We start from the raw sequence: 16,006 nt of genomic DNA, 5'->3' as shown, positions 1-16,006 counted from the left end.
CATGTTGTATTGTTGCTGTTCATTATTCTTTAATTATTTTGTCAACAACTCCAACTGAATTGTGAGAAATAACAAAGAATATAGCTAATTTAGTTTATAAGTAACACTTTACAATTTTTTAAATCTGCTAATACCCTGGCAGTATTTACACTAACATACATATTTATTTTTTATAGAATTATAGAAAAATGCAATAAAGCAAATTAAAACTCAGTAAACAAAGGATTACTTCCAGCATGTACAAGTGAAAGCTTATATTCATGTTTATTTGGTCAAATTACTGAAGAGCATCTCCAACATTAAGCCAAATACAGTATGAGAAGATAGGTGAATAATCTTTAATAAGAAAGAATAATTTTAAGCTGCCTTACTGAAATGAAATTCATGAAATCTCATGCATAAAAAGATATATTTTATCTAAACATAGTTTTTCTACTTCCTTTAATATTTTACCATATTCATCTTACTTAAATCAGTTTAGATAGTTTATCCTCAACTCATGTATTACAGCAGGAAAAGATATAAGTTAAATAAGAAGTAATCAATCAAAGACAGAGAATTTCCAAAATGTTACAGGTTAAGGGCAATGGTGACAAATATGTGTCACATTCTAAAGCCCTTTTAAACTGCTAGATTTAATTTTGAGTAAAACAGGACATCCTCTTCCCTTTCTATTATAATAGTTGAGTTAACTTTCTTCCATTTTAGCAAAACAACAACAACATTTATTTATATAGCACATTTTCATACAAAAAGTAGCTCAAAGTGCTTTACATAACGAAAAGAAGAAAAATAAAAGACAAAATAAGAAATTAAAATAAGACAACATTAGTTAACATACAAAGGAGTAAGGTCCAGGGTGGACAGAAAAAACAAAAAAAAACTCCAGAAGGCTGGAGAAAAAAATACAATCTGCAGGGGTTCCAGGCCACGAGACCGCCCAGTCCCCTTTGGGCATTCTACCTAACATAAATGAAATAGTCCTCTTTGTAGTTCGGGTTTTTTACGGAGTCACTTGATGCTCATGGTCATACAGACTTCTGGCTTTTAATCCATCCATCATTGTTGGAACATCATGGTGCTTTGGGTAGATGGTGGATGGTAGATGCCACCACCAACAGGACACCGGAAAAGGAAACAGAAGAGAGAGTAGGGGTTAGTACAGATTTTGAATGAATAGTTATTATAATGAATTGGATATACAGAGTATCAGGATTAAATTACAGTGAAGTTATGAGAAGGCCATGTTAAAATAATGTGTTTTCAGTAGGTTTTTAAAGTGCTCCACTGTATTAGCCTGGTGAATTCCTACTGGCAGGCTATTCCAGATTTTAGGTGCATAACAGCAGAAGGCCACCTCACCACTTCTTTTAAGTTTTGCTCTTGGAATTCTAAGGAGACACTCAGTTGAGGATCTGAGGTTACGATTTGGAATATAAGGTGTCAGACATTCCGATATATAAGCCGGGGCGAGATTATTTAAAGCTTTATAAACCATAAGCAGAATTTTAAAGTCAATTCTGAATGACACAGGTAACCAGTGTAGTGACATCAAAACTGGAGAAATGTGTTCGGATTTTCTTTTCCTGGTAAGGATTCTAGCAGCTGCATTCTGCACTAATTGCAAACGATTGATGTCTTTTTTGGGTAGTCCTGAGAGGAGTGCGTTACAGTAATCTAGCCGACTGAAAACAAACGCATGAACTAATTTCTCTGCATCTTTCGATGATATAAGAGGTCTAACTTTTGCTATGTTTCTTAGGTGAAAAAATGCTGTCCTAGTGATCTGATTAATATGCGATTTAAAATTCAGATTACAATCAACGGTTACCCCTAAGCTTTTTACCTCCGATTTGACTTTTAATCCTAATGCATCCAGTTTATTTCTAATAGCCTCATTGTATCCATTATTGCCAAGCAAAATAAGGTGGTGTGCTGTCAGAGGTCTGTGTATTATTACAGTAGCTTTTTCATTCTTTCTTCTTTTTCTTTCGGCTGCTCCCATTAGGGGTTGCCACAACAGATCATTTTCTTCCATAAGCTTATTCATTAAATAGTAACGTCCCGTTTGGTGTTACGTCAAAACAAAGCTGTTACATAATTACAGATTATCCCAAGACTGTCTTATAATTATGGAGATATTTTACTTCAATAAACTCTGAACAGGGGATGGTCCAAGTACATGTGACCAAGTGAAGTGACTCTCAAAATTACTCTCAAGGAGGGTCTTGTCCCAGATGCATTTTGTGTAGTTCTTAGTTAAGACAGATTTGAGTTGAGTTTAGATGACGTTTCCCAAAGACATTATGTCTCTATTATAAAAAAAAAATCAAAATTATATTTAAGTCACAGTTTTTCAATGGATACAAACATATTGTCAGTATACACATTACTGAAGGTCCCTATACTGAAACTAGTTCATGTATTAAATGTGTATGATGGAAATATGTAATTGTCTTGTTCCACACTGGCACCATAACCTTTCGGAATGACTATTTCCACCTACTTGGCAGGATTTATTATTAACTGGCACGTAGAGCAAAGCATAACTGTAAATAGGGCTGACACAAGGGGTGTGGCAACAAGGCAATAGCCTCAGATGGGAGATTGGTAAGGGCAACATTTTCATTTAATGGTATTTTTTTATTATTTTAAAATAAAAATACTTTTTTCATCTTGAAATAATTTCAAAGAGAGAGTTAAGTGCAAACCTTAAGATTTACATACACATCTAGTGCCTAATATATATGTTACCTTTAGAAGTGTGGGAAATGTTTTTTATTTTAAAAGTTTCAAAAGTTACATAACTTTTCAAAAAAAAGTTCACAATGCCTCATGGCTCTTCATTATGCGCATCTCAGAATCAAAATAGGACATGCTTATTTTGAATGATGGTTTTACTATAAGCTGCAACATACGCTGTGAAACAATTGCCATTCATTAAATAATCAAAAAAGATATCAGAAGCACAGAACAGTATACAGTTTGCATCAGTAAAATAAAAGGAGTCAATAACAAAAATGCTATTTAAAATAATGCTAAACTAGTATCTACTTTAATGAATATTAAATCATATAAAAGTGTTTGTTTTATAGTTTGATTACAATCAACAATATGAGTGAGCAAGCTATCAACATGTTAAGCCCATTATTTTTTTATGTTGAAAATAATTCAGTGTTTAATGAAGTTACGTCATGTTGTTGTCAAGTGAATAAGGAATGTTTAGTTTTGTGATGTTAGGTATGCTACAGGTGTGCCAGTTTATCAAAAACAACCCATCATAAATTAGATTCTATAATCTCAAAAACCCTACAGCACTCTAGCAAAACAAATTTGCTACGGTCAAGTGTATGGATCATCGGGAAAATCTGGTGAAAGGGGGCATTTCCTAAAGGAAATATTGTGCAAATGTAGAAATCAGTTCCAATAAAAAAAAAAAAACAGAAAATGTTAAAAAAGTTATGATAAACAACATGGCAACTATGCAAACTTATTTTACCTTGGGTGTACATTAATTAAAATTATATATTAAAGAAACAACTACATTAAGCCAGTACATATAATCATTAATTTAACTTAATGTAAGGTAACTGTTTAAGGTTAACTTTGTGGAGTCATTTTTGGAGTGAATTGAGATAAGTTGTTTTCTTCAGTATGTTTACCACAGTGTTTTAATGAAGCATCATTGTGAGTTGTACAACAATTATTCATAAATGATCATTTTGCAGCTGGACACGCATATTTGTAGTTAATTTTAACGCCTTTATGTGTCGCCACAAAGTAGAGTATTTCAGGGAAGCATTTATTTCGTCCGCTGGTGTTGATCGAGGAATTACAGGTAATGTTTGCCTGAAATCTCTTGCAAGCAATATTAATGCATTCCCAAATGGTCTGATGTTTCCAGGCAAATGTTGCAATGATCGATCAAGAGCCTCGAGCGATTTTTTGTGTGCCATTGTGCATTCATCCCAAACAATAAGTTTGCATTTCTGCAATACTTTTCCCATGCCGGATGCTTTGGAAATGTTGCACGTGGGAGTTTCAATGAATTGCATGTTCAATGGCAATGTCAAAGTGGAATGAGCAGTTCTTGCACCTGGTAGCAATGTCGCAGCTATTCCGGACGACGCAAGAGCTAAGGCTATGTCATTTTGGGATCGAATTGCTGCCAGAATCAATCTAATTAGGAACATTTTACCAGTTCCTCCTGGCGCATCTAAGAAGAAGATTTCTCCAACCCCATTATTGACAGTTTGTATTATTTGATCATAAATGCCTTTTTGCTCAAGCGTTAGCTTAGGAATATTTGATTGCACATACGACAAAAGATCACCTGTGTTGTAATTTTGTTCACGACGCAATTCTACATCGAATGAAGCAGCAGCAGATCGATTCGGTGATGGCATTCCCAATTGATTGAGAACTTTGTTCGTGATTTCTAAGCACAAATCTTCAATCATTATCAACGCTTCATTGTAGATTTCTACTGTGAAATCTATGTTCATATTTGAATTTTCCTTGCGTATTTGAAGGAAAATATCTTCAGCCATGTGCGATTTATATTTCTCCCATAACTCTGTTGGAGATGAAGGAGAGCAGGCGGTCAATATGATTGCAAACAATGCACGAATTTGATTTGGATGTGACATGTTGCAGGCGTCATTAATGCATACATCTCAGTGTCGGTTGTTCTCCAATAAATTCAGAGCTTGACGTGCACTGCGGAAAGTGGCATGTGTAACACCGTTGACAATTCTCAATTGCTGGAAAGACGTTGGACCGGGCACATTTACCAACAGCATGTGAAGAAAGAAGCATTCATCTTCATTGGGATGCACGGTGTACAGTCTGCCTATCGTAGTTTCTTTGAATATGCCAGGTTGTCCGTCGACTAGCTCTCCTCCTTTGCGTCGTTCAAATGATTTTCTACTCGCATTCCATGTGTAATACGTAGGCACTTCCGAATACAGCAGTGTTTTCGCAAACGCGTCATTTTGACATAACGTGAAGAAAGCAGTTAACTTTGTAGCCGGTAGATTCAGGGCTATTTGTTGCACATTTGCAGCTATGAAATAAATGCCTTGTCCATTTTCTAGATGTACTGCTAAGTGAACAACAGCTGGACTTCGTTCATGTATGGGAAATGAAAGAATTCGCCATACAGCTTCATTGCTGCTTATGTATCTTCCAGCCTGATACTGTGCGATTTCATCGATATGTATGACCGCATTCCTATCACTTCTTTCTGGTTGCACGCCAAAAACTGCCATGTCGCTGGCTTTATTCACATACTTACAAATGTATTTGATCGATTTAACGGAGTTACAGTATTCCACGTTTATGTGCGCTTTGTATGTTTTTGATAGCAAAGGCGAACGCTATGGTAAACGACACAGCTCAATTCCAACGCAATGTCACACGAAATAATTAAATCAAAATGAAAATAAATCAAAATCTATGAAAATTCAATTTAACAATGCAATCAGAAACATTGAAATGGATTCGTAAAATATTTAGTATAGCGTGTGTTGTTTTTACGTCCAACAGATGGAGCTGTTTTTCAAAAAAAGCAAGTTTTTACCTGTCACATGTGTGACATCTATATAATAGGTATATAAAAACACACGCGTTTCGAATGCAACATTGTGTCAAAATTTCAAAGCAATCGGTGAAGAACTTTCGGAGATTTAAGATTTTGAACAAACGAACATTTACATTTTTATTTATATAGATAGTTTTTTTACTGTGAAAATATACAGTTCATGTAACGTATTTTTATGTGAGTTTTTTACAGTGTATCAAATCAGAGAAGACTGATAGTTTCAACCTCTTATTTTGTGTAAAAAATGTGAATTTACTGTATATATTTTATGTATATGTGTATTGTGATGTGTGAGTCATTGTCTTGAACCCCAAAAAAGAGGCTGAATCTCAGCACTTTAGCAAAACCAGCTTTATTCAACCTGAAACAGGAACAGCACGGTTATTTATTGTAGCGGGATCTACCACTCTCCTATACACAGATACACCAAACGGGCAGGGCTGGGGCCAGGTCAGTGGCCAGTTATACTATTCTCTGCATTTATAATGTTCCTTGCATCACCTATCAGCGACAGGCGATTATAGTGCAATCTTGATCGGCTCGTAGTTGTTTCCGTGGCGTTATGCTGTGACGCTGCGCACCTGTGGTTGCCTCACCGATGGACAAGCAGCCCTCCACAGATGCGGCAATTGTGCTTCTTTGTGTCATCCAATGGGGGGTTTGGGGGTCCCAAAAGAGTTCAGAAACCTCACAGAATATATAGGGTCCAGGTTTCGCCTCATGCTGCCAGTAGTGATGCTGAATGTAGCCAAATGCAAAACTAGTGGAAAAAAAAAACAGTGAGAAAAGATGAGGAGGGAAAAATGTCAGTGGGCTCCACCTGTTAAACCAGTGCTGTTTTGGGGGTCGTCTCATTGTTGACCCTCTAGTGCACCTGTTGTTAATTTCATTAACACCAAAGGAGCTGAAACTGATTCACAACCACCTCTGACACTTAACTGACCAGATCGATATCCTGGAAGTTTCATTGATTTGAGGATATACTTTGATTAAAAAGTGTTCCTTTAATTTTTTTGAGCAGTATATTTATTTTTTTTTAACCTTGGTCATCATGTGACAGTGTATTAGCTCAAACCAGATATAAGGTCAACAAACAGCAACTTTTCTTTAAATAGTTTGGTTCAGTAAAATGGAAGGTATAATACAAATAAGTTTCTGACAGCATTACCTTGTTTTTGGTGCCATGGTTACTATTTTTTCAGAGCAAAAGAATGTATGTTTTATGGGGTAACAATGTAAAAAACATTATTTTAGTCTGTATATTTCATTTTAGTGCTTTGGTGTTACTGAAACAGTACTTTACCATTTCATATTTTACAGTTGTTTACCTTTGCAGTTTAATGGTTCAGTATAAAATTAACAGCCATTTTTTATAGCAAGTTCATACAGGGTATTGCCGTTCATTTGCTTGCTTTTTCAGTATTGCATTGTATATACTGCTTATGTCATTTTGTAATATTTTATTAATTTCTAGAATCTGATTAAGATGTCAGTCACATCCACAATGACTGTTAAATATCTTAAGTTCACACCACATGTGTTTAGTTTAAAAGTGCAGGGGCCTTTTATCTTGTAGGACAACCGTAAACAACCAAGGAATTTAGAGAAGCGAGCAGGAGTAGCAATACAGCCGAATCTCAATTTGCAATCAATCTTGTATTATACATTTTTATTATGTTAATGCCTATTTTTTGTGTTCATTGCTTTAGAGGTACTCTTTTTCATTGTTTCATATTTTTTCCAAATATAATATAACAAGTCAATGTTAGGACTAGGAAGGACTGCTGCTGAGACACCAGCAATTGATCATTTTATTGTATGTCCTGCTGTACAGTAGATGCTGATTCTCTAACTCGGTTCTCCTGCTGTATGACCACGGAGACATGTGCAGTCCAGCAGTGCAGTGCTCCAGTTGTGCATTATCTTTGATAATCCTTAGATAGATAGATAGATAGATAGATAGATAGATAGATAGATAGATAGATAGATAGATAGATAGATAGATAGATAGATAGATAGATAGATAGATAGATAGATAGATAGATAGATAGATAGATAGATAGATAGATAGATACTTTATTAATCCCAAGGGGAAATTCACTTACTCCAGCAGCAGCGTACTGATGAAGAAAATATTAAAGAGTGATAACAATGCAGGTATACAGACAGACAATAACTTTGAATAATGCTAACGTTTACCCCCCCCCCCCCCCCCCCCCCCCCCCCGGGGTGGTATTGAAGAGTCGCATAGTGTGGGGGAGGAACGATCTCCTCACTCTGTCAGTGGAGCAGGAAAGTGACAGCAGTCTGTCGCTGAAGCTGCTCCTCTGTCTGGAGATGATACTGTTTAGTGGATGCAGTGGATTCTCTATGATTGACAGGAGCCTACTCAGTGCCCATCGCTCTGCCACAGATGTCAAACTGTCCAGCTCCGTGCCTACAATAGAGCCTGCCTTCCTCACCAGTTTGTCCAGGCGTGAGGTGTCCCTCTTCTTTATGCTGCTTCCCCAGCACACCACCGTATAGAAGAGGGCGCTCGCCACAACCGTTTGATAGAACATCTGTAGCATCTTATTGCAGATGTTGAAGGACGCCAGCCTTCTAAGGAAGTATAGTCGGCTCTGTCCTTTCTTACACAGAGCATCAATATTGGCAGTCCAGTCCAATTTATCATCCAGCTGATAAATAGCCTGATTATAGCCTCTCCTCAAGGGCTGTCTGCTTGGCTAACACCTTTTTGTGACACTTGGTAGTGACTCTGGCCCTTTCTTAGCATATGCACGGACCTCATCTGTGAGTTTTCCTCCTGAGTCTGCCGTTACACTATTATTTGTTTATTTTGACTACTGTTCCTGAGGATGCACTGTATTGCAGTATATATTGTATGGGTATTTAGTGTGTTGTCTCATGCTTCATTAGTGTATATGTGAGCTGGCAAGGATATGTCCAGCGTCAGGCAGCTTTTTTTAAAAGCAGAGCCACTATTCTAGCTGGTTTAAAATTTTGCAACCAATGACCTGATATACGCCAAGTCAAGCCAAAATTTGTGCTCAAATTTTAGTCTTTGCAACTGGCGCATAAAACTTTAAAACTGAACAACACACGAAATTCATAATTTGGGTGAAGTAGTTCTCATACAGTAAACTATGCACTCACTGCTTAACATATTAAAAAAATATATTTTCTCATATCCATTAGTGACATCCCTTTCATCTCCATAGACATTAAAGATTAGTGGCTAAGGTTTTGGAATTTTAAGTAGAAGATTGTTAGTTCAAATTTCAGTACTGACTCACAGATGGTTCTGCTGTAGAGATATGAAAATCATTCTTATATGCCAATTAATTTTAACAGATGTAAAGCAGAAAATGGTGTTACATGTTTTTGTAGTGTACTCCAGTGGGTAGAATGCTGTAATTCACAACACTAGAGATGGTTTCTTCCAACTTAATCGACTGACTGTGAGCAAATAATTTAACTCGCTTGTTTTTGCCTTAATAAAAAATGAAGGCTGTAATGATTTCAGATCAGTAAACCAGCTTAGGTGAAGACATCAGGGTAATATAAAATAATTATGATAATGTTTACAACCAAGCTAAAAACATTTTTTCCTGTAGTGTTTAACCCAGAGGCCTTAATGACAATAGAGATGAACTTTGTGAAAGGAACATGAGCATCCTTTTAGTACATTTGGATTTTCAATTAAAAAATCATCATCAATCATCATAAACGAGGAACACCAAAAATCCTCAACTACACACCCTTCTCCACCACGTAGATTACTATGATAATGCATGTCCATGATTGTCTTGCCAACCACAACTTTTCAACCCAAGAAAGGGACTTACATTGTTTCGACGTGTCCAATGGGGATTTGCTCTTCTGTCGTCTCAAACTGATCTACCTGACTTAAACATACCCTCCTTTACTTTACTTTTGTTTGATTTATCAAATGATGCAACTGATTTATGAACTGTTTTTATTGTTTAATGTTCATAAATCAAGGAACATTAAACTTGGCTAATGTCCACATTTCAAAACATAGTTGAGCATGTATAAATTACTGTGCTATTTTAATCTCTAGATACAGCAGTGGTACCAACTTTTTTTATTATTATTAATTATTGTTTTTGTTTTGAGACAGTAGTTCAATGTCTAGCTTCTTTTGTGAAAAGTTTATTATGACTATTAGATGTTTTATTTAAAAACTATTATTGCAGTGAAAACCACAAAATTAAGTAATTTGCTCTCTTAAAACTAGTTGTAGTACATATTAACTACACAAGAATCAATTTCAAAAGGTGTATTTTTCTCAGTGGTTAGTAAATTACTGTATACTGTGATACATGATTTTGTGGTTTCAGCACTCATGACTTGGTTCTGAAAAAAGAAACATACACTATAAACCACAAATGCTGGGATTTTGCAAGTCATGCATTTTAGCATACAGAAGCTAATCTTTGGCTACTTATGAAGTCAGCAATGTACAATGCCACTTTCAGGTTCTGTCTTAAAACATTGTCATCATACCTCACTTGTACATACACACATCACATTCAATCAAATTCTTGAACATTTTCAACCCTTATGTTTGGTACTGATATATATGTTTACATAATAAATAAGTGAATTCATTTCATCATTATCTTTATTTTGCAGTTTTTCTGCTGCCTCTGCTTTGTAATTGTGACTGTTTTTAATCTTGATTTCATACTAGCAGGAAGACCACAGAGAAACCTGAACAGGGCAACCAATCAGTAATATAAGAGAATAGCAAGAAAAGTATGAAAAAAGGAAAAATGTTGAGATATCAGGGTGAGAAGGCAAATGTTAAAAATAATTTTTTTAAAATTTTATTTAAGAGAATAAACCACTTACAGAAATGTACAGTGCAGTTTAACATACATTCACATACAGTAAACAATACAACAGTACAGACATTGTTTTCCAAAAATAAATTCCATCAAACAAAAGCATACATAACTTCCTGTGTCCTTGACCACAACAGAGAGCCATGTGGCAAAAAAGGGCCATACATATTAAAAAAAAAGAAGAAAAGGCCATACAGGGACCAGAAAAGCAAAGTGACAATAACATCAGTTCTTTCAAAATTTTTATAAATTCTTAAACCGTTCATTATATACAGAATTTCTTTTTATTCCAGTTTAAAATATACGATATTGCATTACTATTAAGTTATAATATGTGTATTAGGATTCTGCAATATGCAATTCTTCATGCAAGCAATTTTGTAGTTGCCACAGTAGATTATTTGTTGCATAATATTAACTCATCTGTTAATAAATTTAACAGTAAACAGCAATTTAATTGTAAACCAAAATGATTTGAACATAGATCATTCCCATAACATAGGGCGTAGTGAGGTGGCCACCTGTTGACAGCGTTCACAGTGCAGATCTCGTCCTGAATACATTTTAGACAGTTTTAAACAAGATATGTGGGCAATATATAGACATATTAGCTGGATTATGGCATACTTTGAAGAAATTTATGAACAGCTGCATCCCATAACTTATCTTAAATTCTAACTGAAAGATCCTTTACTCACCATCCCCTGAGATCATCTATTGATGGATTTCTGAAAATTTGTTGACGAATTCTAAAAATACTTCATCAAACCTAACCAGCATTTCTTTAGGATAAGAAATTTGTGGAATCTGAGGAACATTATTTATATTATTTCTGATGAAGTTTCTAGTATATATAAAAATGTGTTGTTGGGAGATTACATAAATAAACATTCTGCATAAATAAATCTCTAAATGACTGCTAGGTACTGAGTTACTTCCATAAATTGTATGCAGAATAAGATAAAGAAGGCTGAAATATGGTATTATTTCCGTATATACATATAAAACTGCTAAGTGCATCATGTAAAGGATTTTCTGCAATGATGCTGTTTACAGTATCTATCTATCTATCTATCTATCTATCTATCTATCTATCTATCTATCTATGAACTAGCTTACACGGTGGATTTTGAGATTGATTTCATTTTCATGGCTAACCAAGCAGATGTGGTATCATTGATTTCTGCCTCCTTATAACATTTCACTTTACATATGTTTGCAGCCCAGTAATATAACAGAAAGCTTGGTAATGTCATATGACATCCTTTTCAGGTCTCTGTCAAGTAGGCTTTTTTATTTTTTGGTCATTTTGAATTTAAAATAAATGTACAACTGAGTCTAATTATGAAAATTTATTTAATATGAAATCTTTTGAGATTAATATAAAAGCAGTTTTTGAATATAATGAAATACTGAAGCTTCATGATATGACTTGGCCAGAATGTAGAGAGAGAGAGAGAGAATACCATAACTCCTGCTAGCTGCTTTGGTTTCTACTCTGTGTTACCTCAGTAAATGTCATTTTTTCTTCTTTCAGTTAATCTAGATCTTCTATTTATGTTCATACTAAAAGGAATACAAAGAATGTTGTACCTACCAAAAACTGAGCTTTAATGTAAAAATTAATAATGTAACTTCAGCTTTTACAGAATGTAATTTAAAATCTCTCTGTATAGCATGTAGCAGCATTGTCTAATCAAAAACAAAAAGAAAAGGTTTTTGCGGTCTTTACAATGTATATAATGAGCACAGAGGTAAAGTAAAAACTAGCTTAATACATAAACTAATTACATAAACCTATTAAAAGTTTTACTTTCAACTAAATGTTACTGTTTAGATAGATAGATAGATAGATAGATAGATAGATAGATAGATAGATAGATAGATAGATAGATAGATAGATAGATAGATAGATAGATAGATAGATAGATAGATAGATAGATAGGCTTATCTTTATTTGTCCCCAGTGGGAAATTTGGCTTTTTACAGAAGTTCTTTGAATAAATAAACTCATAAATGAGCCTGAACACACACCAGAATGGCTATAAACCAAGAAAATTAAAAAAGAAAGAAAAATTCTGACTTTGCCGTCACAATCCAAGTAAGCCATTGTGCAGACATATTGCTGTTGGTATAAAGGAGCCCCAGTAGATTTCCTTGACACACTTCTGCTGAATGGTTGGATGAAACCTCTCAGTGTTAGTGTGTCAGAGAGAGGATGTGTGATATTGTTAATAATTACACTCAGTTTTGTTTTAGTTATCTCCTTGACTTCTACCTCCTGGGGGTCTGAGCTTGCCCCTTTAATTAGCTTGTTGATTCAGTGAAACTCACTTGAAGTGATGTTACCAGACCAGCACACCACAATGTTGAAAATTGCACAGGCCATCACCGAGTTATAGAAGATGTGAAGGATGTCACTTACCATATTAAAGGAACACAGTCTTCTAAGGAAGAAGAGGCTGCTCTGCCCTTTCTATACTTCCTTTGTGTTCCTAGAGCTGTCATTAATGTGGACCCCCAAGCACCTGCAGGAGTGCACCACCTCAACATCCAATCCCTGAATAGTGACTGGACATAGAAGATCTTTGGTGTGGCGAATGTCCTTTATTTTGCTGATGTTAAGATGCAAACAATTCTGTTTAGCACCAAGAATCAAACTTTTCCACCTGACTCCTATATTCTGTACCATCCCCTTTACCAATACACCCCATAAGTGCAGAATAATCTGAGAATTTCTGCAAGTGACATGACCTGGTGTTATATTTGTAGTCAGTGGTGTACAGAATGAAAAGAAAAGGAGACAAGACTGTTCCTTGTGGTGCTCCTGTGTTGCTCACATCTATATCAGAAACACAGTCCTTGAGACTCATAAACTGCCGTCTGCCCAACAGGTAGTCCATTATCCAGAACACCTGCATTTCGCTGAGTTTACCCCTTAACAATGATGGCTGGATGGTATTAAATGCACAGGAGAAATCAAAAACCATAATCCTTATAGTGCTGCCAGCCTTGTTCAGGGTAGAATAAGCCTTGTGGAGTAGAGGGATATTTGCATCCTCCACTCCAATGTTTTGTTAGGCATACTGCAGTTGGTCCAGATGTGATTGTGATGGAAGAAGATGCATCAACAATTACTTGCTTTCTTTCTTCAAAATAAATATAATGGTCCCCTAATCAAACACAATCGATCATTTTGAGAAATATGCTTTTATACTTTGGTTTCTTCATTTATAAAATTTAGCTGCGTACGATGTAGATGAATTGACACTTGACTTGCCCAGGCTACTCCCTCTGTAATTTAGTTCAAGGGCGTTTGCTAAGTGCAGCTCAGTACTCATTGAGCTCTTCTAGTAATACCATGGCCACCCACCCCTTACTGTATTTTTCCGTTACTTCAGATTCCAACCTCTTTTGTGCTTTGTTTACAAGTGTTTGCTAAACAGAGACTGTTAGAATAAGTGGAGCTGCAAAAATTAGAAAAAATTATTAGCAGATTAATAGTAATGAAATGTCCCCAGCCTTGAATTATTATAACTTATTTCATTATAAATGTGACTACTATTTTTTTAGTTTATACACTACTACTAATAATATATAATATTCACCTGTTTTTGTGTTTGTCCGGTTTCTATGACTCTGCCATTCCAGCAGTTGGCATATCACGAACATTTGTAGTAATAAAATACCCTGTATTTGCCATTCCAACAGATGGTGTATCAGAAACATTAACACTGCTGTTATGAGTCCCATATCAAATGGCATATTAGAGAGACATATCCACTGCATATGTCATTCCATCAGGTGACATATCACAAACATTTGTAGTGATTCATTTTATTACTACAAGTTTTTGTGATGTTTAAAATGACAAATGCAGTGCATTTTTTACTACATGCATTACAAAAATTCCAACAGATGCTGCACTGTAACCATTAACACGAAATACGCTGAGGTCTACCTTGATTACTTAGATTTCAACCTGTCTTAGATGGCTTCATGACCAAGTAAATAATGTTCAATATGCATGAATGAAAAATAATTCCATAAAGGCTTTATTTTGGTTTATAATTTTTTTTTCCTTATTTTTAGGTCTGTAGCAGAAGCCACTGAAGTGGATTTAAACATGAGAGTAGGGCTGCATACTGGAAGAGTACTGTGTGGAGTCCTTGGCCTGCGTAAATGGCAATATGATGTCTGGTCAAATGATGTGACGTTAGCAAATGTAATGGAAGCTGGTGGTTTACCTGGGTAAGCAAATACATATATTCTGCCTATAGTATAAAGTTTAAGAGCATAGTATATTTTAGTTGGGCAATTATGAATGCACTGAAGTTCATATAAATGTTAATATCCCTAAAATAATAATTCACTAACAAAAATAATAATGGATAATCAATTTATAATATTTTCAGTTTCAGAGTATTCAAATGACTCTTAATCAATCTAACTATCTAAACATCCATTAATTTAATGCTCTTCTGAAATCACTTATTCAAGGCACAGGGACCCCATCATGACATCTTTATGCTCAACCAAGAACTATCGCAGCCCATCACAGTGCATTCTCATGTATATATCCGTACAACACCTATTTTAGAGCCAACAGTAAACAAAACCAATGTATTTTTTGGACGTAGAAAGAAACTACTAAGGTCCTCAGAGAAAAAGAGTATGCAAGTTTCTTACATGATGTACCTAGATGAGAATTTAAACCAAGGGCTCTGTTTATTATGTTTGGAAAAATAAAACTATACCCTCAGTATAATTAATCTTTACACACTCAGCATGTAATTTCCAATGACTTTGAACCCATTCCCCAAATACCATTAAAGAACTACTACAATTACTGAGACTAACCATTTAGATGGATGTTATTTTGACCACAACAAAATTCTGCCTAACATTACCAGGAAATAAATGGTCTATGAATAGGATCAACAATACTGGCAAAATGTGTGTAAAAGATACATTAAGCTTCAATCATTGTTGCACTTTGTCACAGGTGGGGTAATATACAGTAACTGTAAGAAAGACAAGACAGAAACATCAAAAAGTTTCTGGATCTAATAGAGACATCTCGTTTAATGCTGTAAGACATGCGGTTGAGAGAAAAGTAATACATTTCTATGTCAGGCATACTGCTGTGCCTTCCACAATTGCTTATCTTGACTTGTGCCATCTTGTTAGTTCTTTGGGACTAAGGGTGGCTTTAAAGGAGCTCTTCTTCAGTCCTCCTTGGTGTAGATGAAATGTACAAAGAGGCAAAGCATAGTGCAACCCCAAAATTCTCCCTGGTCATCCCCTTTAAATTGACTGCCTTAAGGCTTGTGGCATGTTCATGGATGTGACATAGCCAGTGACTCGACAAGTTTTCTCAATGTATCAATGAAAACAAGAGTGTGTGGCTGTAGTGGGTGAAGAAACACATACATTGGACAAAGGACCACTGAACAATCAGATCAGTCTTGGTGCTTGCTGAGTCACAATGCATGAAGCACCAGAATATAACAAAACATTTACAAACCCATTC

General features: G+C 35.4%; 1 protein-coding gene across 1 annotated transcript in view; it reads left to right on the top strand.

Moving 5' to 3' along the window:
• adcy1a (adenylate cyclase 1a) overlaps positions 1-16,006 on the top strand; it is a 554,748-nt gene that overhangs the window by 369,816 nt on the left and 168,926 nt on the right. Inside the window, exon 6 of the mRNA XM_028803971.2 lies at positions 14,566-14,724. Coding sequence (XP_028659804.1) covers positions 14,566-14,724 — 159 coding nt within the window. The remainder of the gene's footprint in view (positions 1-14,565; positions 14,725-16,006) is intronic.

This window comes from Erpetoichthys calabaricus, chromosome 6 (assembly GCF_900747795.2).
Source record: "Erpetoichthys calabaricus chromosome 6, fErpCal1.3, whole genome shotgun sequence".
Taxonomy (NCBI): Eukaryota; Metazoa; Chordata; class Cladistia; order Polypteriformes; family Polypteridae; genus Erpetoichthys; species Erpetoichthys calabaricus.
The sequence above is the reverse complement of the archived record's forward strand: the minus strand, read 5'-3'. Positions and strand labels throughout refer to the sequence as shown.